This window comes from Dermacentor andersoni, chromosome 2 (assembly GCF_023375885.2).
Source record: "Dermacentor andersoni chromosome 2, qqDerAnde1_hic_scaffold, whole genome shotgun sequence".
NCBI classification, from domain to species: domain Eukaryota; kingdom Metazoa; phylum Arthropoda; class Arachnida; order Ixodida; family Ixodidae; genus Dermacentor; species Dermacentor andersoni.
This window is the reverse complement of record NC_092815.1, coordinates 188,545,139-188,570,541: the sequence shown is the minus strand read 5'-3', so window position 1 is coordinate 188,570,541 and position 25,403 is coordinate 188,545,139. Positions and strand designations below refer to the sequence as shown.

Sequence of the window (25,403 nt, the reverse complement as noted above, 5' to 3'; positions counted from 1 at the left end):
TATGGACTTCTAGGGCTTCAAGCTTGAGTGTCGCTGTTCCCGGTGGTAGGCCGAGCGCTTGCTTGTAGGCTTTCCGAAGAAGTACGTCTAATTGATCTATATCCTTGGGAGTGAGGGGCAAGTACGGGGCAGCGTAGGTAATGCGGCTGATTATCAGGGCCTGGACGAGCTGTATTATGTCGTCTTCTTTCAGTCCATATTGTTTGCTGGTGATCCGGCTGACCATTCGCATGATTTGGAAGGTGGTCTGCTTGAGACGTTGGATGGTGTATGCGCCTCCGCCGTCCTGTTGTATGTGGAGTCCGAGAATGCGGACGCGGTTTACTGTGGGTATTTCTTTGTCGTCGAGGGTGAGTGTGATGTGGGGTAGTTCATTGAGTTTTCTTCGTGACCTCTGTCGAATGACTAATAGTTCTGACTTCTCGGGGGAGCACCGTAGACCACTTGTTTTTGCATATTGCTGGACGACGTCGGTCGCTTGTTGAAGGGCGTCTTGTTGCTCTCCTTCGGAACCAGTGGTAGTCCAGATAGTGATGTGATCGGCGTATATTGCATGCCTGATTCCTGGTATTGCGTTGAGTTTATCAGGTAATTTCATCATAGCAATATTGAAAAGGGTGGGTGATAGAACAGCACCTTGTGGGGTTCCTTTGTTGCGGGTAGGTAACGTCGGGGTTCCGAGTGAGCCAATGCCTATTGTGGCCGTGCGGTTGCTTAGAAACGCGCGTACACAATCGTAAGTATTACGACCACAGTGCGTGAGGCTTAGGTTTGTAAGGATGGTATGGTGAGCCACATTGTCGAAAGCGCCTTTGAGATCGAGTGCTAAAATCGCTCCGGTGTTATGCGGTGAGATGTTTTCAAGGACTTGTTCCTTCAGCTGAAGAAGGATGTCGTGGGTCGAAAAGTGGGGCCGGAATCAGAACATTGTTTCGGGAAAGCGGTCGCTGGATTCTAGGTAAGGTTGAAGCCCGTTCAGAATGACATGTTCCAGAAGCTTGCCTAGGCATGAAGTCAGTGAGATTGGTCTCATATTTCCATATTTCCAGACAACACATGTGTCAGAATAATGTGGCTGGCGTCAGTGCTTGTACATTATGCAAAAACTCGCTGGTTGGGGCATTCCGCACTTCAACTAGACTAAACACCACTTTTCACTGGTGCGCTTGGTTCTCAAGAGTTTCGAGTGGGATTTTACTGAGACACCGATGAAAGCGCAGAAAAGTATGAGCAATCCGTATACACTTTGTTGCAAGTTCAGGCAGCACCATACTTTAAAAGTATGAGTCAGATTTACACATTTTATTGCCGGAGTTATTTGCCAATGTTGAAGCGAAATATAAGCGGAATTAAGACTGAGTACTGCTTGACTGCGTTCCAAGTTAAACAAAAGGGGAAGTCGTGACCCGAAAAAGCAGAAAAATTGGGAGAGGGGAGACGACGCACAGCAGTCGCTAGTTTTTTAGACAAATGATTTTTTCACAAACTAGAAGTATTTCTAACGGCAAAAGAATAGGCGGCACACATGAAAGGAGAACGAAATGCTGCCCGATCGGTGAACATTTCCAAAGGACAATCAGTTGAAAACATCGCATGAGTGAGTTGAAAACATCGCAGCCCCATTCAATGTTTGACAAAACAGCCATAGCTTTTTATAGCGAAGAAACAGTACATCTACGTACTACTACCGTCACTACATGCAGCCAGTCTAGCTATTCATCATAACAGCAGAACGCAACCACAGCACCGAGTGACCTGCTTGACGCGCAAGAGAATTTAACATCACAGGTACGATCACAACATTGATTAGTGTGCACTGCGGAGGCAACCCTGTGATCTCCGGCCACGCGCCTTTCGAAAAGTTCGACAAAAACGGTCAAACCCGAAGCGAACAACGCAGAATAGAGCACTCGTGCTAGCAGGTTGTTAAAGAGAGCGTCCAAACTCGTTGCAAGCGCGGCCCGCCGCCAACACTAAAAGCGGCTGGCGCAGACAAGACTCGCGTCTACACGTCGATCGCATTCGATCGCCAGAAAATTCATTCATGCTCTTCAGTACCTCGGTCATAGGAGCGAGAAATGGAAAGGTGAATAGGCCTGAACGGTCAAGCAGCGCATGTCGGTGCAGCTTTCACTAATGCTTACACCACGTAGGTCATCGGCGCGATCTCATCTGGGGAGGTGAAAGGGTCGCGGAACAGGGGGGCGTGGGCCACGGGGGCGTCAAGATACAACCTGGAATGTCAAAAGGCAAGGAAACGGGGCACCAGCAGTCGTGCAATATAATCGCGCCTGTAGTCATTGCTTCTCGGTCGTTATCTTCGCTACCTCATTGTTTCAAGTTTCGCTCGCAGCCTTAACACAGTGCACAATTTGACTAAGCATACACGCGCCCGCACGCTTCACCGGCAGTGGGCTCTCCCTACTTCGGCGTTGTTGCGAGACGTATAGGCGGCACCTCTTCGCTAGCACGCGGCGTGCAGCCCGCGCTCATAATGACCGCGGCTGCCCTATAACGCCCAGCGACCGCTGTTATTCCGGGTTTTCTCGGTCCACGTGAGCAACGACACTTGGGTGGTCAGCCGTGCGTCGTTGTGAACTACCTAAGTGAGAGCGCAAAGCTTTGGCAGAGAAGTGTATCACAAAGAGAGCTAGCTGGCCAGAGGGTGTGCACCAGCGCGCGGGCCCAACGTGCTCTCGAGAATGAACGGCGACGAGTGTTCGCGTCTCAGATCGAGGTCGCGATCGGTCCGTGCGGGGTGTGGAAGATGCGAGTCAGAGCAAGGACTTACAGTCGTAAAAATGAAAGTTAGTGTCCCTCTTCCCTCCTTCACTTTCTCGGAACAAGAAGTCATCTAGACGCCGCCTAGCAGCGACCGACGCGCGCTGGCTGTCGGTTTGTGTGTACTGATTCTCTCGGTCATTTCTGATGTGATATTACAGTGCACCTTGCAAGACATTTAGCAACGAGCTTTTAAGGTAGCACAGAAATATTTAACTGAATATTTGGCCACTTATCCGTAGCCATATTCAAGAAACCTCCTAATTTTTATACGATATGACAGCTTGAGGTCACGTAGTTTCCTCACCCAGCAATTCAATAGTATAATTCTCCCATAATAATAATAATAATAATAATAATAATAATAATAATAATAATAATAATAATAATAATAATAATAATAATAATAATGATGATGATGATGATGATGATGATGATGATGATGATGATGATGATGATGATGATGATGGTGATGATGATGAGAAGAAGAAGAAGAAACTGCACTCTGGGCGCTTAAACGATTTCGTGTAGTTCGTTCCGAAGGAGTTGACCCGCCTTTTTCTAAGCAAAATGTATCATTGCTTAACGCGAATAACAAATGACATAAACGTCTGTTGACATACTGATGTCTATGATGTGTCCCTGCGTGAAGTATTGTTGTGTTTGCATGGTTTACAAGCCCTTAGCAAGCAATGGGCACTAGATATAGAGCCATGTTCTTTTCCAGTTGCAGCAATCTCTTCAAAACACTTTAGAGCGTAAGCTCGTGACAACTGAAACATGAGTATATTTTGTGTTTGTATTTGTACTATTTTTCTTCCTAACAATTCCAGTGATTCTTTGTACCACCCGGCTAAAATCACCGCATGGTGATTGCAGTATTTATAAAGTAAACTCAATTTATGCGTATATTGTTTAAATCGGCTGTATTGTATATTATATTGTGTAATTATCTTGTTATCGAATTGCTTAAGCTGTTCACATTTGTTCATTGAAATATTTTTCAGGCTGCTTCTTCCATTATTATTATTATTATTCCTGTTGAGAGTTCCGCAGCAATGTTCTGGTTTTGGGAGCCTCTTGTGTGCATTTACTTCTGCGCATGTATGGTTAACTTTCAGAGTGATAAAACAAGTAAGCGATTTAATTTGATTTAACTTGATTCGTATTGTTAAGGGCTTCCATTCATTGCCTCATTTAGGAATGCAAACGAACTCGCAGACGCTGAGAATCCGTCACGTCAGATGAAGGTTGTGCAGAAATTACATCCTCCCTGATTTAGTGTTTTTTCGTCCTTTATTGCTTATGACGCATGTACTCACTGTGAAACTAAACTATTTGGCATGCTAGAAGCGTAGTGTACATATAGAGCTTATCTTAATCTTTCATGTTTGCGTTCCTCTTAAAGACGCCTTCTAATTTAGCTACAATATGACAGCTTCAGGCCTAGTAGTTTTCTCTGCATGAATACACAATTATATTGATTCCAAATGCAATGTATCGAACCAGAATTCTCCCTTTAAGCGCCTGCATCTCTTAGTTGAACTTCGTACGCTGTTGGCGTTGACATCGTAGCCCCTTTGGCGTCAAGAACGTCGTCTGACGTTACACCCACGCAATGAATGGTTTGGTAAGCTCACCTTGATTTGATGTAGTGGTCTGCCCTTGACACTCTGGTGCAGCTATCAGAAGCAGTGCCGTCCTCAGCGCAAGCCATCCAACACCGGGGAAGCGGAACTGCGGCTTCCGTCGCTTTGTACGTGGATGGGAAGCCGGCGACACCGCCATGACGCCGCTCCACTTCCACAAACCTGGAAATCCGAAAAGTGAGAGAGAGAAAGAAAATGAAGCACGTCAGATGTTGCACACGGCAAGCATTTGAGTCAATACAAACGTATACGCCGTCAAAAGCGACACCCGTTGTGTTCTCGCGCTTTCTCGCGTATTCAGCCCCCCATGGTGCGCGGTTCATCGCAACTGTCTAGGTGCTGAATGGAGGAGCTGCATTCGTGACTCCATCTCCCTTTTAACAGCTTCTAGCTCATCAACGTACGCTCCTCTTGATCGCCATTGCCTTCTCTTTAGGCATAGACGCAGAACGTGCTGCTTCTGTGGTGTGAATAATTTTCCGGCAAGGACGTGCGCTTAGCTCCATTCCGCCCAGCTTTAGAAACTGTGGTTAAACGCTCGACCACTTGCTTCTACAATGCGTCTCATTCGCCATTTGCCGGTACTATGCTGCTGAGCAAGTTCGAGCAAATTATCATTTTATTTACTTATTCTTTTACATATACTGCAGCCCAATATAGGGCTGCATTCCGCTATCTTCGCTCGATGACTTATTCTCGAAAAGCCTAAGTACTATCCCCACCAAGCTGTTCTAGATGGAATTGGTTCCTGGACTCCACTCGTCTCCAGTGACCCTCCCTTCTCTTAGTGTAATGTGTTGTGCTGTGCCCTCCCGCTCCTCCCTCTTCTCTTCTTTTTTCCGCGTGAGCAGGCGGGCTGGAGTTGATCACTTTACGAGAACAATTGCCTGCCGGCTTCTCTTTCTTTCCGGGTACCTATATGCATCCACGATTTATAATAACAACTGGCTTGGCTATACAAGGAAAGGAACTGTAGCGGCTACCTGAATCAAGCAACCGCGCCTCTCTTCGCCTACGATGCCCAGTACTGACGATACTCAGTCATGGCGCAGTTCGTATTGAGATAACACAAACAAAACTTCATATCTTCGCATTTATGAGAATAATAACGCGCAGCAATAAGGTTTCCAAGCACGTAGACTCCACATGATTTCACACATAACTGGTAATTAACACTTCTAAAGCACAGAAAACTTTCATATGCGGCTCAGCAGAGATGTACACATACGGCTTCATGCTGTAGCTTTTAAGTTCCTAAACCTGTCTTTTGTAATAAGTCATCCTTCAGGTGTGCATCTACAGTCTAGGGGGACCTAATCGAAATCCCTCATCGCTGTCGTCGAGAGTACCGGTATGAAAGCCATCAACAAATAGAAGGCACGCTATCGCACATTCCGCTGTATAGCGTTCAAATTAGGACAAAAAGGCAACTTATTTCATCTTCTCGCATAACGGGCATGGCACCTTCGTTCCATGCTTTAATTTCATACTGTATTCGAATTACAGGAACCACGTATGTATCTGTACTGATGGATCGACTGCATCGACCCGTTATGGCGGTACTGTGCTTACACCGAGACTAGGACTAACACTACGATCCAGGACGTCGCATGTCATGACGCCTACGGCTGCGGTACTCCCAGCTCTACGCAGCGCACTCTAATTTATTGACGCAGAGAGTCCTGGTAAATGGGCCATGCTTTTCGACTCACATTGGATGCAGTTTTTGATCACAAGAACAGTTGACTTAAGAAATCGTCAGACTTAACCGCGACATCGAACAAAAAGGCCGCGAAATTATTTTCCGGTGGTTACCTGGCCATTGCGGGATCAGTGGAATGACCACGCAGACAAAGCTGCCCGAGAGTCACATCAAAGAACGACACAGCGTCCCCATTCCTCTTTCCTGGACAGGCACTGCAAGGCAGCTTCGTCAACTGGTACTCGAGCTCTCTTTAACAGAGTGGAACAGGCCAAATGTATGACGCACCAGGTTACACGAACTGAACCCTTCGCTCCTGCTCTGGACTCCACCCGGGCTTGAAAGAAGTGAGGCATCGCTTCTGTACTGGCTGTGGCTGGGAGCGGCTTTCACGAAGGCATACACTACTTTGATTGCGTATACCGACAGTGCTGCATGCGACGTCTGCGGCAGCGAAGAGAACATGGAACATTTATTGTGCCATTGTCATCGATTTCAGTCGTAAAGACAAACGTTATCCATCGCTCTGCGACGCCTGGACGATCAGCCGTTGTCTGTGCAGGTGCTACTTGAAGACCGCCCCGTCACTCGTCGGCCCACAAAGCTATAATGGCATTCTTGTCTTTCTTGAGGGCGACTGGCCTGTGTGCCTCTGCGCGCATTCGCGAACTCTCTGTAGTTTTCCTTCCTCTCTCTTTCTTTCGTCTTTCTATTCTCGTTTCCCTTCCGCCAGCGTATAGTAGCCAACCAGACGCATTTCTGGTTAGCATCTGTGTCTTGTCCTTTCTTTATTCCTCCCCGTCATACTTAACTAAACCATGGTTAACTGTTCCGCGTTCTTTTGTCAGTAAACGCTGCAAGGAAAATATAGTATTAGACGCATCTCCAGCGACGTACATGCCCGTATGCATGGCTGCAATTTCACGTGCATAACAACATATAAATAAATTAAATACTTTCAAATGGGTTTAAATCGAACAGTTGATGTTATTCTTAATATCGATGACACCAGACGAAAACAATGTATAATCCGGAGGACTATAAAAGATCCACGCTTTGCATACACAGAGCATAGAACAAACACGTCCTGTTTGTATTTGAGATCGCAGGAGGGCAACTGCAACACTAAATGAGCCAAGAATCTGTGCGTAGTGGTGAAGCGGAACTTTCTTTCGAAGGCCTAAATGCATGTCCAGGCAGCATAAATCTACAGTGCAGGCACGGTTGTATGATCAAACCGGATCACGCGGACGCACGTTCAAGCGTGATCAAGGGGGAAAGGGTTCTTCTGGCAGACATCTAGAGGGGGTGAAAAAACGGAGTTGGCGGGCCATGTGGTGCCTAGAGCGGATAACCGGTGGTCCACTCGATTAACAAAATAGGCGCCAAGACAAGGGAAGCGCAGTCGAGGACGGCACAGGGATATGGCGTGTGTATAAATCGGGAGAGAGAGAGAGAGAGAAAGGGAAAGGAAAGACCGGGAGGTTAGCGAGAGATTATCTCCGGTTGGCTACCCTGTACTGCGGGAGGGACAAGGGGATGCGATAGGTGAGAGAGAGAAGGATAAAAAAATAAAGACTACAGAAAAATCTAACTACACACACACGCACGCACACACAAACTGTTTCTGTGGGTACTGTCACGCAGACCGCAAAGGCGTTCCTAGTGTTATGCAGTGTCACCGCACAATCCTACGTCACACAGTGAAGTCACAATCTGTCAGAAAGTCCAGTGTCTTTTAAATACCCAAGCAGCGCCTTCATAGGCGATCGCGCTGATCGGGATATTGCAGTTATAAGATGGGGCTCAGCTGGAGCGATTGCAGAACGCAGCAGGCGGCTTTAGTAATGCTGTGATTTTAAATAGGATGACGATCATGATGAGTAAAAGGGCGAGGGGGGAAGGAGGAGAAGGGTAGACTGGAGATGGCAGTATACATAAACTGTGACTGCGCAGGGAAGAACGCCCGCAAACCTTCGTGCCTCGGCTGGAGGCTCTGGAACGTTGGTAGCCGACGCTGTAGAACTGCAAGTCATGCGCGCAAACTGCAGTCGTGATATTCACTGAACTAACTGGACGTGGCAACAATAATGCTCAGACGTATTGATAGCCACGCGCTATCGCGTCATCAACAATTGCCGTCGGGGTCGTTATTACGCAAACTTCGGGAACACTCTGGAGTCGTGGAGCCGGCTGCTAAATGTCGGACAAGAGCGGCTGCGGCCTATAAGATGGCGAAGCACGTACGTACAGTGGAAGCGAAAAAAAAAAACGGCAACTTGATCCCCATCCTGTTTCTGGCAGCCCCCCGCCTCCTTCCCCGGCCCAACTGTTAATGTTATATTATACTACGTATGTTTAAGATGCACAAAAACACTACGAATCGCTTAATTAATTGTTTTTTTGTGTCTTCAATTCTACTTTTTATTCCTCGCTACAAACCACGGCTGCCTAATGTACACCTAAAAAAAGGCATCGAGTCTCTCTCTCTGGAAGGTGCTGTGTAATCATAACGCGATGAAAAAGCGATGGACGTGAAGGTATTTCTTGAAAAGATGCACGTCACGATACCCGGTAATCACGGATGCAGTCACCGTGGTAGGCAGACGGAGTAATTTTTCGTCGACTCTGGGGTAAAAGAAAGAGCAAAAAACACGGCTCACTTTGGTGCGGCAGTTTCCATTAATGCAGCCGACACGTGTCTGTGGGGGCGAGCTGGCCGATATAATGGCTGTCTTTTCCCCCTGTTCGGCTCTTCGCTTCGTTATAATGGCGCTGGCCTGTCGAATGTGTAACAGCCCTCGGGGAACTGCTGTGTTCGTGCAGGTACAGCGAACGCTGTGGCAGAGAGACGGTGTTTTCGGTCGCGTAAAAGGGAAAGAAATATATAAACATTTTCGCAGATGGAGGCGGCTATTCTGAGTTAGAACAATTTTAAGTCGTACGCTATTAAACAATTGAGCGATTATCGATGGCTGAAACACGGTAGAGGTTTTAAAGAGAAATTGAAAGACGGTAGAAAATTAGCTCGTACGATGAATATCGATATGGTAGGCCTACTATATCAGCAGAAATGGTGCCGTTAGGGGGCACCAATCGTTTGTTTCTGAAAGCAGTTTATCAAGCATAAATTGAGAGAGGACATATAAATTAATTCATCCTCGTCATTATTATTATTATTATTATTATTATTATTATTATTTTATTGAAAATATAATATAATATATATTGAAAAGTGTTGCCTATGGCTGTGGCTAGATTTCAGGTGACAATTCATTTTCAGCGTTAGGTTTTCTTTCATTTCAGTCCTTATTTAAGCAAACTGTTGTTCTTCGTCATTTTTGGAATGACAAATTCAGAGAAAAATATGTAGCCCCTCGACCTTTGAGGGACAACATTCGTTTCAATGTTCCTCGTTCATCAACTAGGTATGGCGAAGGAAAAGGAAGGAAGGAAAAAGTAGAGAAGGAAAGGCAGGGAGGTTAACCAGTTTAGCGTAACCGGCTTGCTACCCTACACATGGGAGAGGGATGGGGGCGATGAAAGATGGGGAAGGGGGAGAGAGAGAGAGAGAGAGCACATAGCACAGCACACAAACATCGTCCGGTAGAGTCCATCAATCTGGCATTGTACGTGATAACACTGTCAGAGCCGCTTGTCCAATCCCGTCTCTTTCAAAAACTGAAGTAGTCCCTTCGTCGCCTTCACCTGCGATGTCTTCTGTCGGCGGCATGTGAAAATCGTGTCGAGGGACAATGGTCTAGTGTCAAGGTAGGTATGGCGAGGCACATCGATGCGTCTATGTGCCCAAAATCTTTAATGGTCTATCTGACGAATTTTTCTCGGTTCAGTCAAAAAAGGTTTTAAAGAAAACGTCATCTTCCATTTGAGTTTTTTTTATGTATGTGTATGTGTTTATTTGAAGTAATTTGGTTGTCTTAACCTGTATATCTATATGAGCTTACAAAAATGTTCACTACGTTGCCATAACTTGTTTTTAATTTTTGTTTTTTGTTCTGTGTAAGCATGAAAAAGATTTTCACTATGTTGGACTAGCATGTATTAATATTTTTTGTTTTTGATCTATATAAGCGTGAAAATATGTTCACGCTACATTGTATTAACATGTATATAATTTTCATTTTGTTTGCAGAATGTTTTGTCGGCACTAAGGTTACGCATGTATGTACTATCGGCCAAAAAAGTAAACGGACCACGGCACAGGTGGCCGGAGCGGCTGCGGGGCCACACCGGGGCGCTGCTATCTCGCTCCGCGCGCTGACAACGGGAGTGCCCCGGGTGACGCCAGACTTCGCCCTCACTCTCACGCGGTGCCTTGTCACGCTTGATAAATTTCTAGTGCGCCCTTCGGTGGCTCTACTGCTGGCGGTCGCGACGAAGGAAACCGTGCATCGCCGGTAGTCCAGCACATGGCGCTGTCGCACAGGGGCGGACGGCAGCCGGACAACAAACCGCGGCACTGAGAAGGAACGGAGACCCGTTCTGATTGTTGTTTTGTTTATATTCACCGTATCATTTATATTAGTGCATGTCGCCGGCGTCCACCCTGCTCGATTTTAGGCAACGTCGCGTAAGTAGCCGCAACGGCGGCTACGGTGACGCGCGCTCTTTCACGCCGGCGCAATAGTCGCAGGCGGCAAGGTTTACTGCGGGCACGGCTTATATGTCGAGATCACTTTTCCGTCATTGTCCCCAGTAGTACGTTTAATATTAACATCAGCGACGCCTCTGAAAACTGCTTTAATTAGATACTACAATGCGTAGGCAGTAATGAAACTTTACAAAAGTACGGCCAGGAAGAGATAATTGGGAAGGCGAATAGGAATAACTATGGTCAGTCATGAAAGTTTATTCATGGAAACATTTCGTGGCTTGAAGGGGTGCTCAGTGCGATTAAAAGTTGCCGTCGACTGCGATGACTTGGCTTACTCGCCTTGGCATCGAGAGCGCCACCGCTATAGCTTCGGACGTCCACGCAGCGCTTCCAACTCCCTAACTTATCGCGACGACGTGAAAAAGCGCGCATCAGGGTAGCTGCCGTTGCGGCTACTTGCGCAATGTTGCCTAAAATCGAGCAGCGGTGACGCCGGCGACATGCAACAATATGAAAGATAAGGTGAATATGAGCAAAACATCAATCAAAATGGGTCTTCGTTCCTTCTCAGTGCCGCGCTTTGATGCCCTGTGGCTCCCGCAACTGCACGACAGCGCCATGTGCTGGACTACCGGCGATGCACGGTTTCCTTCGTCGCGACCGCCAGCAGTAGAGCCACCGAAGGGCGCACTAGAAATTTATCAAGCGTGACAAGGCACCGCGTGAGAGTGAGGGCGAAGTCTGGCGTCACCCGGGGCACTCTCGCCGTCAGCGCGCGGAGCGAGATAGCAGCGCCCCGGTGTGGCCCCGCAGCTGCTCCGGCCAAATGTGCCGTGGTCCGTTTACTTTTTTGGCCGATAGTACATGCACTGACCTCATCGCTGTTCCCGGCGCTGCCGAGCCTAGTCACACAAGCCATTTAGGCTTCTGTTGAGAATAACAAAGTTCTGTTGAGAATAGCAAGAACATGGTAATGCTAAACTGACAGGGTAGATACTTAAAGTCGTTTGTGTTTTGCAAGCCTGTAATTAATACCTGACATCATGTACATTTTTGAGTAAAACAGGTGCAGTCAATTACAGTTTCTCGATAACGTTTATCAGAAAAATGCCTGCTTCATTGAATCAATGAAGCAGGCATTTGGATTTAAACACGTTGTTTGACCCATCCCAGCAAGCGCAATGTAGAATCGCGCAGCAATAGCTCTAAAAAAAGATGATCAAGAGATGGCACCATTATTAGCCGTTATTTATGGGTGCATATACACCACACGACCATCTTTTACTAATCTAAGCAATCTATTATATGTAAACGAGTGTTCAAAACAGCTTTTGTTTATTGGTGCCGTCACCATTTGTGTATGTCCTAGTGTGGTTACAAACGACATCAATATTTTTGTTCACACTCTTGCGGTTCCTTACAAGGTTGCTGTGTTGTTCCGGTTATTATGTTGTAATGCCTTTGTTCCTTTAATGACTGGAAGAAAGCAGTTATTTGCATAAGTCTATAGGAGTAGCATATGGGTATAACGTTTTTTGTTTGTTTATGAAACAAGGAATAGCCAGCGCTCTATTCGCGCGCCGACACTTCATGTGTATCATGTCAGTGAAAAAAGTCGTAGTTTCGCCCAAAAGACGAAGCATCGATTGCGATGACAAAATAGTGGAAAGCTACACAAAGTGAGGATAGTGTTATAGGCCGTATAACCTTGTAAACATAGGCACACTAAGTAGATAAACAAGCATTTTGTCACGCGCGCACAAGCAAACATGAACACGTCTGACTCGATGACGGCGGAAACTCGCTCTCAAAACGCTGGTGGGAGGAAACGCGATGTGACATTCGTGCTGTCCGTCGCTTCAACGAAAAGTGAGCTCCGCGAAAACACAACACGCACAAAGTTACGAGCCGCCGATACACCTAGACTCTGCCTCCAACGCAGATCGCACTCAAGATAGGGCTTGCAGCCGGAATCCGCCCTCTCTGCCCTCCCCCTGTGCCTCGCAACGTTGGGTGCCTCGCGCACGACGGCAGACGGCGTGCTTCCTGCCAGCTTTCCTCGCTTTCGCGCGGGCGAGATTAGGCCGCGATCGTTGGCTCCCCTCGCACGACTTTCACTCGCACATACACTCTTAAGCAGAATTACACCTTTTGGGTCGTATCTTGCCACGCAACAATAATCTTAATCTGTCTTGCTTGCGTTTCCTCTCTTGAAAACGCTGCGCTTGCTACTTTCCTGTCGAGAATGCTCTGTCATGCTGATAACGTGTCTGCCTATCGTGACTTGGAATTACCGGGCTCGCAGGGTTAAAGAAATGAAATGCAAACAAGGCAGATGACGATTATTGGTGTGTGGCGAAATACGACCCAAAGGGTGTAATTTTGCTTAAGATAGTACAGCGTAGGGTGCGCGCCAACGGTGTTATCACCCTTGGACTTTACACGGGACCTCACGGCGACGGTGACGGCAACGCCCAAAGCGGAAATGCGCTTCGAATAACCATATAATTGCTATCGCAATAAAACACGATTGATTGATTGATTGATTGATTGATTGATTGATTGATTGATTGATTGATTGATTGATTGATTGAATTATGTTCACGATAATGTTTGAAACTTGCCACACCTGAGAAAGCGCGGGCCTAAAATATATAGAGCCAAGGATGACATCATAATACGGAGAACACATATTAGAAGCAAGACAATGCGCTGCTAGAGGGCGCACTGCGCGCCACACCTGAAAAGGAGGTCATGAATTCTAAGTGGTGAGCGAAAAACACTACAAAGCAACAAAGCAATGGTCCTCAGTTTTTACGATGCAAGGCATGCACCGGGCGTGATAACGACAAGTTTCCATCAACGATTCTTGCTGAACAGTCACGAAACACTCACTGAGGTTTTCCTAAGACTACAGATGTCCATACAATTGCTAGCTAACAAGCCTGGCTCCGAAGTTTGTGAGGGCGCAACACTTACTGCGGTTAGCACCGAGAACGACCAGAATTTGTCATTTTTGCCATTGAAATTCGCGCCTGTGGAGTTAAACTGTGCGCTCTTAACCTCCACTTCTAGTATCTCGCTGTGCATGTGATTGGACGACACGCCCTTTTAAAACAGCGCCTTCATCGCGAAGGCCGCCTACAGCGAATTCTGTAAGACGGATACGTGCTCCATACATCGGTCACGGGATAGTGCTGATAGTCATCCTTTTGGGCTGGACGGTAGGCCTCCGATCTACTGGCCTCGACAATGGGACGTCTGAAAAAAGATATATTTAACTGTTGTTTAAAAAAAAAGGTACAAAGTGGGAATGGTACTAAAATGCGCAGCATATATAGAGTTTAGGCTGGATAGCATGGCAGAGCCCCACTCGAGAAGAAAGGTCACTGCGAGTTTTCTTTCTATTTAAACGTATATAAAGCATAAAGGTTCGAGTGCCGATTACGTATCGGCACTCTTCGATACTGGCCCACTAGTTCTGAATTTCCTGTAAGCGCTCGCAGCTGCCCGTCGCTTATAATCACAGCTTAAAGGAGAAACCGAGAAGCAGCACTGTAGGCCAACGTAATACGACGTTGTTCTTGCCAAGCTGGAGGCATTGAGGTCATCTGACTACAGCCTCTGCTACAACGCGTGCGGGAGAAAGCAGGCCACCCGCATGACACTGCCACAACGCATTCGCTTGAACTAAAAACAAGCTTTTTTCACTGTACACTCCGCACATAAATCTAACCCATATTGGGCTCTTGGTTATTACATGATGGTCCAAAAGGGAGGTAAGCTGCTGTAGTCGCCATCAATCCGAGAGTTCGTTGTTGAGCCCATAAATTCACTCAAGTTCTCATACAAGAAAGAGAGAGAGAAAGAGAGAGAGATGAATGAATGTTTTATTGACGATAATAGCGCCAGATATTCTATAAATGTGAATATATATATATATATATATATATATATATATATATATATATATATATATATATATATATATATATATATATATATATATATATATATATATATAGCAAGACCAGCATACTGCTTCATGCGCAAAACTAAGCCAATTTCATGTCGATTGAAAGAGATGTCCGGAGTTTCTCAAACGCTTCGTGTATACCATCATTACAAAAGCAATCACGACATGTGTTGCATGCAAAACTCACGCGATCGATCATACGAGCGCACTTTCGTGGTCGCGCACTCTCCTGCGCTGCTGCTGAGATGCAAGCTCATCATGTGGCTCATACCGTTTTAGTTTCCAACGAGACGTCGCTTCAATTTTGCACCGCATCTGCCAACAACGATCGGCCCCGGCCCGGTTCGGTACAAAGAGAGGCCCCTAATTACCCTCGACGTCATATGCGCGTCGAAGAAGAGCAGAAGGACCCAATTCTTCGGCGCAAGAACGCTCGCTCCGTAAACGCGGTGTGCCGAACCACCTCGTTAACTTTGAACGCACTTCGAAGAACAAAAGTTTCGCGCACGGACGTACACGGCTTGCCGCCCTTCTTGCCGCTCGCTTGCTGTTGCAGCGGTGGCGAGCGATCCCGACCGCGATTGTGAGGGTTTTCAACGTGCAGTACGTACGTAGTACAGCACCGGCCCACAGACGGCAAACCGTGGCCGAACAGCAAGCCGCATATTGCACAGTCTGTCCGCCCTTCGGGCCGACTGACCTCCTCTGCATATTTCGCGCCTCAGACCCCGTGTGTCCTTTGTTCCGTGCACCGCCCCTGCGGACCTAACGGAGGCGTCGTTATAATACTGCTGACCATTTCTCACTGGGACACCGTCTAGTTCGGCGAGAATTGGCACTGTTGCCCTGGAGACAATGAGAACCTGTGGGGCGTACACGCCAGAAAAATGAAAGAGCAAGAACGTTCTCCCGCTGCAGCTTCACTTCAAGGGGATGAGCCGCGCCCTATATAGACGGCGATCTTGGCAAGTCCACAATACGTCCCTTCTCTGGCACCATCGATCAAAATATAGTGTGCGGCAGATGTACTTTCGGAGATGTTGTACTTTGGTCCCACCATTGAACCATGTCTTTGGATTCCAGAAAAGGAGAGCAAGTGAAAGAGCGTCAACATTTGACACAGTTTATAGTACGGCGGAGCAGTACTATAATGTCTGGAGATCCACTCTCTATGTTTTTCAAAGAGCACTTACAGGGAGCCGTGTGATATAATGCATGCCAGAAATGTTGCAGATGTGAGTTGTGCTTATATTAATCATGTGCAGCTTCCCACGTGCATTAAATGCGCACACACCTTCTCTTCCAATTTCTCCCTTTCTCTTCACCCAGCGAAGGCTAGCAAACCGGACGCTTGTCGTCCCTGCCGTTGCTCTCCTTGCTTTCTTTCTGTCTCTCAACTGCGCTTTAAGCTTAGGATGCCAGAAAGCACAATCAAAACGATGACCAGGGAATCCACGAGAGACAAACCTCTGGTAACAAAGTGTACTTGTAGAACAAAAACACGAAACATAAGTGATCGCGGCAATGCGTCCCCACCTCTCAACCGTACTTTCGAACAAGCCTACATCTAATATGCTGCATGCACGGACCCTCTGAGCATATTTTCCTGATGCTCTTCTTTTGTCATCCCAAGAAACAAAAGCAAAAAAGTTATTTTGGCGTTCTTTAGTCAATACTGGCCACTGCGCCATGAAAACTCATTTAATCAATCTATCAACAAAAATTCATGCTATAACATTTCAATGAATCAAATGAGTTTCGTGAATCCTTCTCATGGTCTATAGTGTGTTTGACATACTTGTAACCGAAGGTAGTGCAAAAAAGGCAGTCACAAGACAAACAGAAACAAGCTTTAATGAGATGCTGGAGATGTTAGCCTGGCGTTTCACCTGACATGCCACACCAGATGCCGGATGGTGATTATTATATTTACTATTATATATATATATATATATATATATATATATATATATATATACACTGTTTCTTGAAATATTTACAAAGTTTCATAAAGGCTCGAGGCCCGTTGAATGTGGAGTGCCGCCTTCGAAGACTGTTTCTCTGACGCATAGCGGCAGCAGTAGCACAGAAGGTGTTGAAAGTCAGCAGGGGCGATGCATTAAAAGCACGTTGCGGAGTCCGTCAGTTCCGTCTTGCACTTGAAGGAATTCGTGTAAGCGGCGTTGAGTCTGACGCGGTGTAGGCATGATTGGTCTAGTCTATTGAGGCCTCGCGGCATGCAAAATTCACATGAGGGATCCATTTTGTATATGGGTCCGTACTACTGGTTTGCATCTGTCCAGAGGGTTCGTGGAGGCGCCAAGCTTGCGCTGATACCAGTGTCACCACGTCTTCCCTCGAGAAAGGTGTCTGGGCCATTTCTCTCGGAGTGCGCTATCCAGCTTTGGCAGAAAAATCAGCCCGACTTTGCCTTGTATTCCACAGCGGTCTGATAACCACTGCCGCACAATGCTGTGGTTCATTTCAAAGGCTTTGATGCATAGCCGTCTGATGTCCATGACGAGTTGTTACTGCATGCGTGGCGACTTCGGAGACTGCAGGGCCGCGCTTGAGTCGGTGAAGATGGCCCAAGACTCAGCTGTCTGGTCTATGATCTAATCAAAAGCAGGCTTTGTGCCCCTATCGGTGGAAGTTGTCAGCTTGTTCTCTCCCGGTTTCCTTTGTGTGTTTGTATGTTTCCATATCTAAGAATGATAATAATAATAATAAAAGCTGCCCGCAGTGCAGCTAGTCCAGTGACTATAGCTCAAGTGCGATAAGTGAGAGCGGCAGAGATGATAACACTCGCTGACGGATTCCACACAACAATGGCCGATGATGTAGGCGTCATGGAGCCCTTAGTGTAAATATGACGGAGAGCCCTGTAGCTGGTGTTGACGTGCTCTAGAGCAAAATATGTCATCCCTGGACTTGGCGTACTTGTATCGCTCTTGAATCCAGGCACGAAGGTGACAATTTAGGACGAAGTAATTTTCCACAGTGACTCCGCCGGCATAGATACGCTTTTATAATTCAGCGGGAGCAAGCTCCGCATCACAGGACCGCTGTCTGAAGAAACTCCTGCTGGAGAAGAAGTGGAGCTGATAGGCGTCTGCTTTCTGCGAGGGTTCTACACTTGATGTGTTTTTCGGTAGAGCGGCGTATACCCCCAGAAATATTGCTTGCACACTAGTGATTGCTTTTATGTAAGAGAGAATACTAAGGACAAGCGCCTCACTCTTTATTCACTGGCAAGGGCCGATAAAACATTCGCAGTTACGCCCGAAAGGCGAAGCACCGATTGCGATAGGAAATTAGTAGATAGGTGTACGAAGTAAAGATAGTAGTTTTATCGGCCATATAAACTTGTAAAGATTCGCTTACTAACTAAACTAACAATGATAAAATATGTAAGTGCGACTGAACGAGGACGTAGAAAGAAATGGACATACAGAGACAGCGCTGTCTTTGTGTGTCTGCTTCTTTCTAATGTCCTTGTTCAGTAGCGCTTACACATTCTATCAAACCAACTAGCCCGTCAACGTGTTTTAACTAAATTAACCAGCACGGAGTCACGCGCGCACAGGTAAACATGAACACATCTCGCTCGATGGCAGCGGAAACTATCTGTGAAAACGCTGGAGTCAGGAATCGCGGCAGCAGCCGCGAGCCACTTGCCCTCCGTGCATCTGTCGCTTCAACGCGAACGAAACGTCGAAAGCACAGCGCATTCCAAGCTACTGGCACACTACGCGCACTCTGAAAACGTGGCAGATCACATTAAAGATGAGGCAAGCGCGGACGTGCACTTTGACCACGTCGCAGATGGCTTTCGAGACACACGAGCGCCGACAACGCGTCCCTACGGCGTGCGCCAAAAGCATCTACTACGGCGTCCGCGATTCGCGTGGCCAACGCCGTAGTAGATGCCGCGGTTGTCTCAACCCTGTATGGAGCGGCGAGCGAGGAGGACATCGAGGCACCCTATCAGCCGCCGGAGAAGAACGCCCCTCATCCCTCGTCTGACCCCCCTGCCTCGCGCGCCATAGGAGAGGGCACGCAACTGGGCGGTGTTCCTCGCTCGCGCATGCGAGATTGAACCGCGTTCGCCGGCTCATCCTAACGCGCTTTCACTCATGTGGAACCTCACGGCGACGGCGACGCGGACGGCGACGACAAAAATGCGCCTGGAGTGTCCATAAAATTGCTATAATAATAAGTAAGAAATACATGACACAAAGAGCACATATGCCCTTTGTGTCGTATTTTCGACTTATTTAGCGGTTGTACCCCGTGAAATTAGTTGCCTTTTGCCACCTAGTACATCCAATACTGATGATACGACTTGAAATAAAAGTTGCGCCTATGCAACTTGACTAGCTCGCAGCCCCTTTGAAATACCTTTTACTGTACCTTAATAGCAAGTTCTTCAATGATAGTTCTAGCCTAAAGTTTCCCAATCAAAGCAAGGCATGTAAAGAGTTGGAAAAGTGCTCCGGCACAGGTTACCGCGCTTTTAAATGCAAATAGGGTGAACTGCCGATAAAAAAAAAATTTTTTTTCGTTCATTTACTTCAACGAGGTAAACAAATGGGGTGTAAGTCCGATATATTTTGTGGGTGCTTCGCACCGTGCTATTTTCACACTCCAGTAACAATAGCGAGAGAGAGGATGCATCGAAAGTCAGGGAGATAAACAAGAGGTAGTTCCACATGGCTACCCTGCGGATGGGGAAGGACTAGTGGAATGTAAGTAAGACAGTCACTTTAGCATAACTAACAGGATGAACGCGATAGCCTGCATGCTCATGAGACCTTTATTAAAGTACTGGACATTCTCATTGGAACGCGTTGTTACTTCCTTACTTGTTTTCTTCCACCAAAAGTCGTGGGTTCAGGGCCTTAACTCTACATTAATTAACTGTATAATAATTAACACCAAATTAACACCAAGTGCCAGGGGCTCAAGTGCCTGAATATATCTATCTTGACAAGTGCGCCTTAATTAACACCAAAGGTCGTGGGTTCAACTCCCACCAAAAGTTGAGGGTTCGATTGCCACCAAAGGTCGAGATTCGAATGTCTTAATTAACTCTATCCTAATTAACTGTGCCTTAAATACCTCTGCTTTAATTTAACACCAAAGGTCGAAGGTTCGACCCCTACTTTTTCTGCCATTGCATTTTGGTGCCGTTGAATTTTCCAGACGGGCAAATTTTCGACCCATGAGCCATGTAAGGCTTTCTCCTTAAAGAGACAGTGGAAGAGGAGAGAGAGATAAAGAGGGACAAACACAGAGAAGGTAAGCGCGTACAACCACATATATTGGTAGGGGGTGGCATTTTTCATGTTCATCATCAAGGCCAGCAGACCGCAGGAACTCCAGTACCACGAATGAAGTCCTCTGTGCGCAGTAGTAATGAATTCAAGAATTATAGCACCGTGGGCATTAAGCAATGCGATATTTATGTGGCGCTACATTTTAGGCGTGCTTTAAGACATGCCTTATCTACTCAACGGGCTGCTTCTAGGCGCTCTATTCTCGCTAGCGCGCTCGCGGTAGTTTTGTCTGAGACGGGTTGGCGAAATTTACCTTCTCACCGCTATAATTCTTTCTTCGCGGAGTTTAAAGTTCGTGCTCAAGAAAACGACATCCGCGGAGGCGAATGATCGGTGCTAATCAAAACAGAGCAGGCCCAAAAGGAGGACTAGAAGCTCGAGGTTCGGTTGTGCTGTATTAACTATACGGAGGTGTCATTATAAGCCTTGTTTTCCGATATAGGCGCCCATATCGCGACACATACGTATGTGCCATCCTTATCGCTAAAACAGCGGATGGGGAACTAAACCAAATGATTTTTGCTTTAAACAGCCGCAGAACATACTTCAAATCGTCAGTTCACGTTTGTCTTGCGCATGGCGCCACTGATGTACGTATATGGGGTGTCACAGCTAACGTTAGCCAAGCTCGTCAACAAAAAAGATTTAAAGAATGTGGTTCAAGATACCGTTAAAGCTTTCAGTGTTCAGAGGTCACCTTTCTGACGACAGAACAGCGTATATTTTATAATTATATCTTGTACCGTCTGTTCTTGATCTTGTTTTTTTTTTTTCTTTTCCCTTAACAGATTGGATAACGTTAACTGGGACATGTGGTACACGTGCTCTTCCATTTAAATCGCTGCTTTAGTTACACGCAAGTAAATTTCTGCTGACAAGGCGTTGATGACCAATGCCGTTATAAAGCCTGAATTGTTGCTGAGGCTCGGCATTGTGGCGCCATTTAGCATGCACTCGAAGAATGAAGGCCCTCACCATCGAGATATCGGTACACACCTGTACATAACTTTCCGCCTTTTATCTCGGTGTTTAGCTGTGTGTCATAAAAGAGGATCTAATACAAGATAGATAGATAGATAGATAGATAGATAGATAGATAGATAGATAGATAGATAGATAGATAGATAGATAGATAGATAGATAGATAGATAGATAGATAGATAGATAGATAGATAGATAGATAGATAGATAGATAGATAGATAGATAGATAGATAGATAGATAGATAGATAGATAGATAGATAGATAGATAGATAGATAGATAGATAGATAGATATTCAGGTTTTACGTGCCAGAACAACGACTGAGGAGGAGGAAGAGGAGGAGGAGGAGGAAAAAACGTTATTCTGGTCCTGTACAAGGTGTTTCCACCTGTCTGGCTAGTCCCATGTTGGGACCGGGAGGTCAAGCGTCCTAGCCTTATCACAGGCGTACTGGACAGCCAGGACTTGAGGGATATGATCTGGAGATCTGATCATTCCTAAAAACCGATTCCGGGAAATGCCAGGGCCGAGCGACCTACAGTCCCGGAGCAGATGTTCAAGTGTGCATATCTCCTTTTTGCATGCTTTACGTATAATGTTCATGTCTGCAATGTCATACCTTTCCTTTACTTGTGCAGGTGAATAATAAGAAAGCGTTTGTAATTGCCTATGTGTAACTAATTGGGCTCTGTTTAGTCTATAGTGAGGGGGTGGAAACTCCCTCTTCCCCATGTAGTAATGTTTTGTAATTTCATTGTATGTAATGAGCGTAACTCTCTGTGTAGGTTCTCCCATCCAGCAGAATCAAAACCATATGTAAAAGCGGCCCGGTCTGTAAGGTCGCGGGCGACGTTGTTGGCCGATTCATTCGTATTGACATGAATGTCATCAAGTGAACCAAGATGCGCCGGGAACCAATAAATGTAACGTGTAACACTTGTTTGCCTTTTGTTAATTATTTTCCCAGCCTGTGTGTGGGGCAATCTTTCCCCTATTGAAAGCTCTAATAGCCGTTTTCGAGTCACTAGATATTTCTAAAAAACAACGATAATATCATGAGGCACATCGTAGTAGCGTACTCCGGATTAATTTTTACCACCTGGAGTTCTTTAACGTGAACCCAACACGAGCGTTTCTTGCAATCCGGTGGCAGCGGCCGGCATTTGATGTCACGCCCTCGGGATTTAGCAGCGCAACGGCGAAGCCACTACGTCACCACGGCGGGCGCCCCTCAGGCAAGTGCAAACAGCCAGTGCAAACAGAAAGTACAACTTTTATTGCAATGGGAACTGCTGTGTGGTCAGGCACTTCGCAGGCATATATGACACAAAAAGGCCCTTGAGACAAGAATAAGCTATACGAACCAGAGCTAACAGTAAGCGGAACACTTTATTTGAAGTAAACCAAAATATTCCTTATCGAACGCAGATTGTCAAATATACGTCTCACTATGGCAACAAAAATTCGCGTTTGTCGCAACGTCATTTCGAAGTAATTTTGAACAATTTCCTCTTAAGCTTTACACGATATTGTCGTTTTCTTGCAGTCACTAACTCCAGCCTCGTCAGACGGGCAAGCATTCACGCAGCCCTTCCTGTTGTATGCAGTCGTTCCTGTGCGCAACTCACCAGACTGACTACTCATTCCTTGTTATAAGTTATCAATGGAGTCTATTACCAGCTGACACGCGTTCCTTAGCGCTGAACTTCCTTTTAGACAGGATCAGCTATATTTATTCCCCTATTTCTGAAGCGCTTTGTATGCACGTCATTTTGTGTGCTTATTTCAGGCCTGTGCAATCGCTACAATTTGCTCTTTTTTTTTCCTTTTTGTGTGTAGGTTCTCCTCCTGCTACGCATGTAGCCCAAAACTGAGGTCGCTATCTCGTAGGCGTTCGAAAAGCCGACGTTCGGTGTCGCCTAACGCGATTGGCCTAGATTGACCTAGGCCGCGATATCGGCGCGGCCTCGACAATCGCGTGAGGTGAAACCGAACGTCGGCTTTTCGAACGTGCACGAGATAGCGACCCTGGAGGTTGGCAGCATGTGCAAACAGAAGGAAAAGAAGCTAAATTTGTTCCCGTGGTGAAATGAACAACGCCATCTAATGAACGAAAAAGAAATGCAACAAACCTTGGAAGTGCCGGTAAACATAAGACAATTCGAAAAAACACGCAATACAGAAGTTCGAATCACTGGTGTGTGTGGAGAGGAAACTCGATAAAACAACAGCATATGCGCCCACCACACGAGCTTAATGCTCTTCCCGGAGAAGTACTTACGTCGCGTATACGGGCAACCGAAAACCCCGACCGGGCCAACAGAAGAATGGAGGCGTGGTTTATAAGCATCGAGCTAATCGCCGCGCTGTCAACGGGCGCGCTACGCACCACCACCATCGCGAGTCCCGCGTGTTCTCTAGAGCAAAGCGAACTGCGGGCTGTCTGCACTTTATGAATAACGTCCACACTTTCTGAGCTTTCGTCGTGTTTCCTGTGTATCTTTCTTTGTATTTCTTCTCTTTGTTTTGCTTTTCGCGCTCTGCGTAAGGCCCACGGCCACGACAACGCAGTAAGTATTGCGACACACTCGTGCAAGTAGCGAGCAGCTCGTGTAGAGCGTAGCAGGCACAGTGCGTACGCCACGACATCAGCCCGCCTACCCGTCACGACTGACACACTTTGTGCGGTACACGCAGAAGCCGCCACCGTTCCCAGCGGGCGACAGCGTACTTGGCGCTTCTTTGTTTTTAAGCCGGCTTCCTCTCGTGCTTGCTTCCTTCCTCACTTGCTTCCTTCCTTCCGTAAAGCTTAAATGAAAGCGCTGTAAGGAGCGATGATAAATGCGTCAGCTTATATCCTTCAACCCCTGGCAACGTATGCAATCACGCGATGACCTCCCTGGCATGCGTGTGGCGATTAACCGCCGCGAAAGACCGGAAGGCGCCGTGCAGCTATGCTGGTGAGGAAGAATAACGTGGTGTGCTGCCCAAGAAGACAGGAAGAAAGAAGTTTGTGCCGGCCGTGGCGGCAAGAACCAGAAATCAATCTTCAGCACACGCGCCCCAGACTGCCAATGATCACGTGCTCGACAAGCGGGAACGTTACCTTGTTACTGGTTCCGCGTCGAATTTTTGTTTCGTCCATTACTTAAAGCTGCCCTGTAAGTAAATTGATTTATTATTGCAATTAGGGACATAAGGGCAATGCTTGCGCCTCATTTTCGAATCAAAAAGCAGTACATCTAGACCTACGGCCTAGCATGGGGTCCAGTGTCTGCGCAGCTTGAAGAACCTCAAATGGCCGCAAAAATTGAAGCCTTGCGCCATTGAGGAAGCATGTAATAGCCTTCGTCCAGCTCTTCAACAATGTTCAAAGACAATTCTACTTTATACATATATCCGCGTGTCTGTGTGTGTGAAGGACAAGAAAGAGAACTGAGGGGCCCTATTTTTATTAATCATATCATAACAAGCGAAGAAAGACAGCGAGCACAACATTAGCAAAATTAATTGTACCAATATATATATATATATATATATATATATATATATATATATATATATATATATATATCGGCGTCAATTATTCGAAATACATTCACAATGAAAGAAAACCCTGAGTCTACAAGAAAAATAAACAAAGAAATCTCTTGTGCATCTACGAGTGTGCAAAGCAAGGCAACCGATGTTGAGAAAAAAACCGTCTTTCATTGTTTCTCGAGGTTTACAAACACAAGAAAAGAAAAAAAAACATTCGCACTGACATTACCAACCTGTGCACGCAATTTCCCGAGAGGCCTTACAGTATGTTTATATACAGCCCCGATATTCACCATTCAGACACCCGCGAGTACTAAGTCACGGGATCGCAAGCAGCAATAGAAGATGCCGCTACATCCTTCTCGCAATGTTACGGCAAGGGAACTGCTGCACGCACGTCGTTAAAACATAGGAAGCCTCACAATGGGCTTCACTCTTAAAAGTTAAAGCTAGAACAGCGTCGACAGAACAAGGTGTATACAGGAACGGGCTCCTACGTCCGACGACTTCACTTATCCACGCAAGATATATATCGCCTGTGCAATTCGTCCGCGCCTATGGGCACCTTACCATTCGTTCTCGCTGGAAGCCACCTGCACGCGTGGCTCCGCCGCAATTCGTCAATACAGTGTTATAAGCGATGGATGGATGGATGGACACAAAACTTTAATGAAGGTCCAGAGGTACGCGAATCAGCGCGCTGCGGGCCGCTCCCACGTTGGGACAGTCAGGCCATGCCCGACCGCCGCATCGTGGGCCCTCTGGACAGCCCATAGTTGCGCCCCGGCATCGGGGCTCTTGATAGCGGAGAGCCACTTG

The 25,403-nt window shown here is 46.6% G+C and overlaps 1 protein-coding gene across 1 annotated transcript in view; it reads right to left on the bottom strand.

The window, feature by feature from the left end:
* Positions 1 to 4,579, bottom strand: part of LOC126540321 (putative protocadherin beta-18) — a 196,615-nt gene extending 192,036 nt beyond the window's left edge. Inside the window, exon 1 of the mRNA XM_072286199.1 lies at positions 4,422 to 4,579. Within this exon, the coding sequence (XP_072142300.1) occupies positions 4,422 to 4,569 (148 nt within the window). The 5' untranslated portion in view covers positions 4,570 to 4,579. The remainder of the gene's footprint in view (positions 1 to 4,421) is intronic.
* Between the last annotated feature and the right edge of the window lie 20,824 nt (positions 4,580 to 25,403).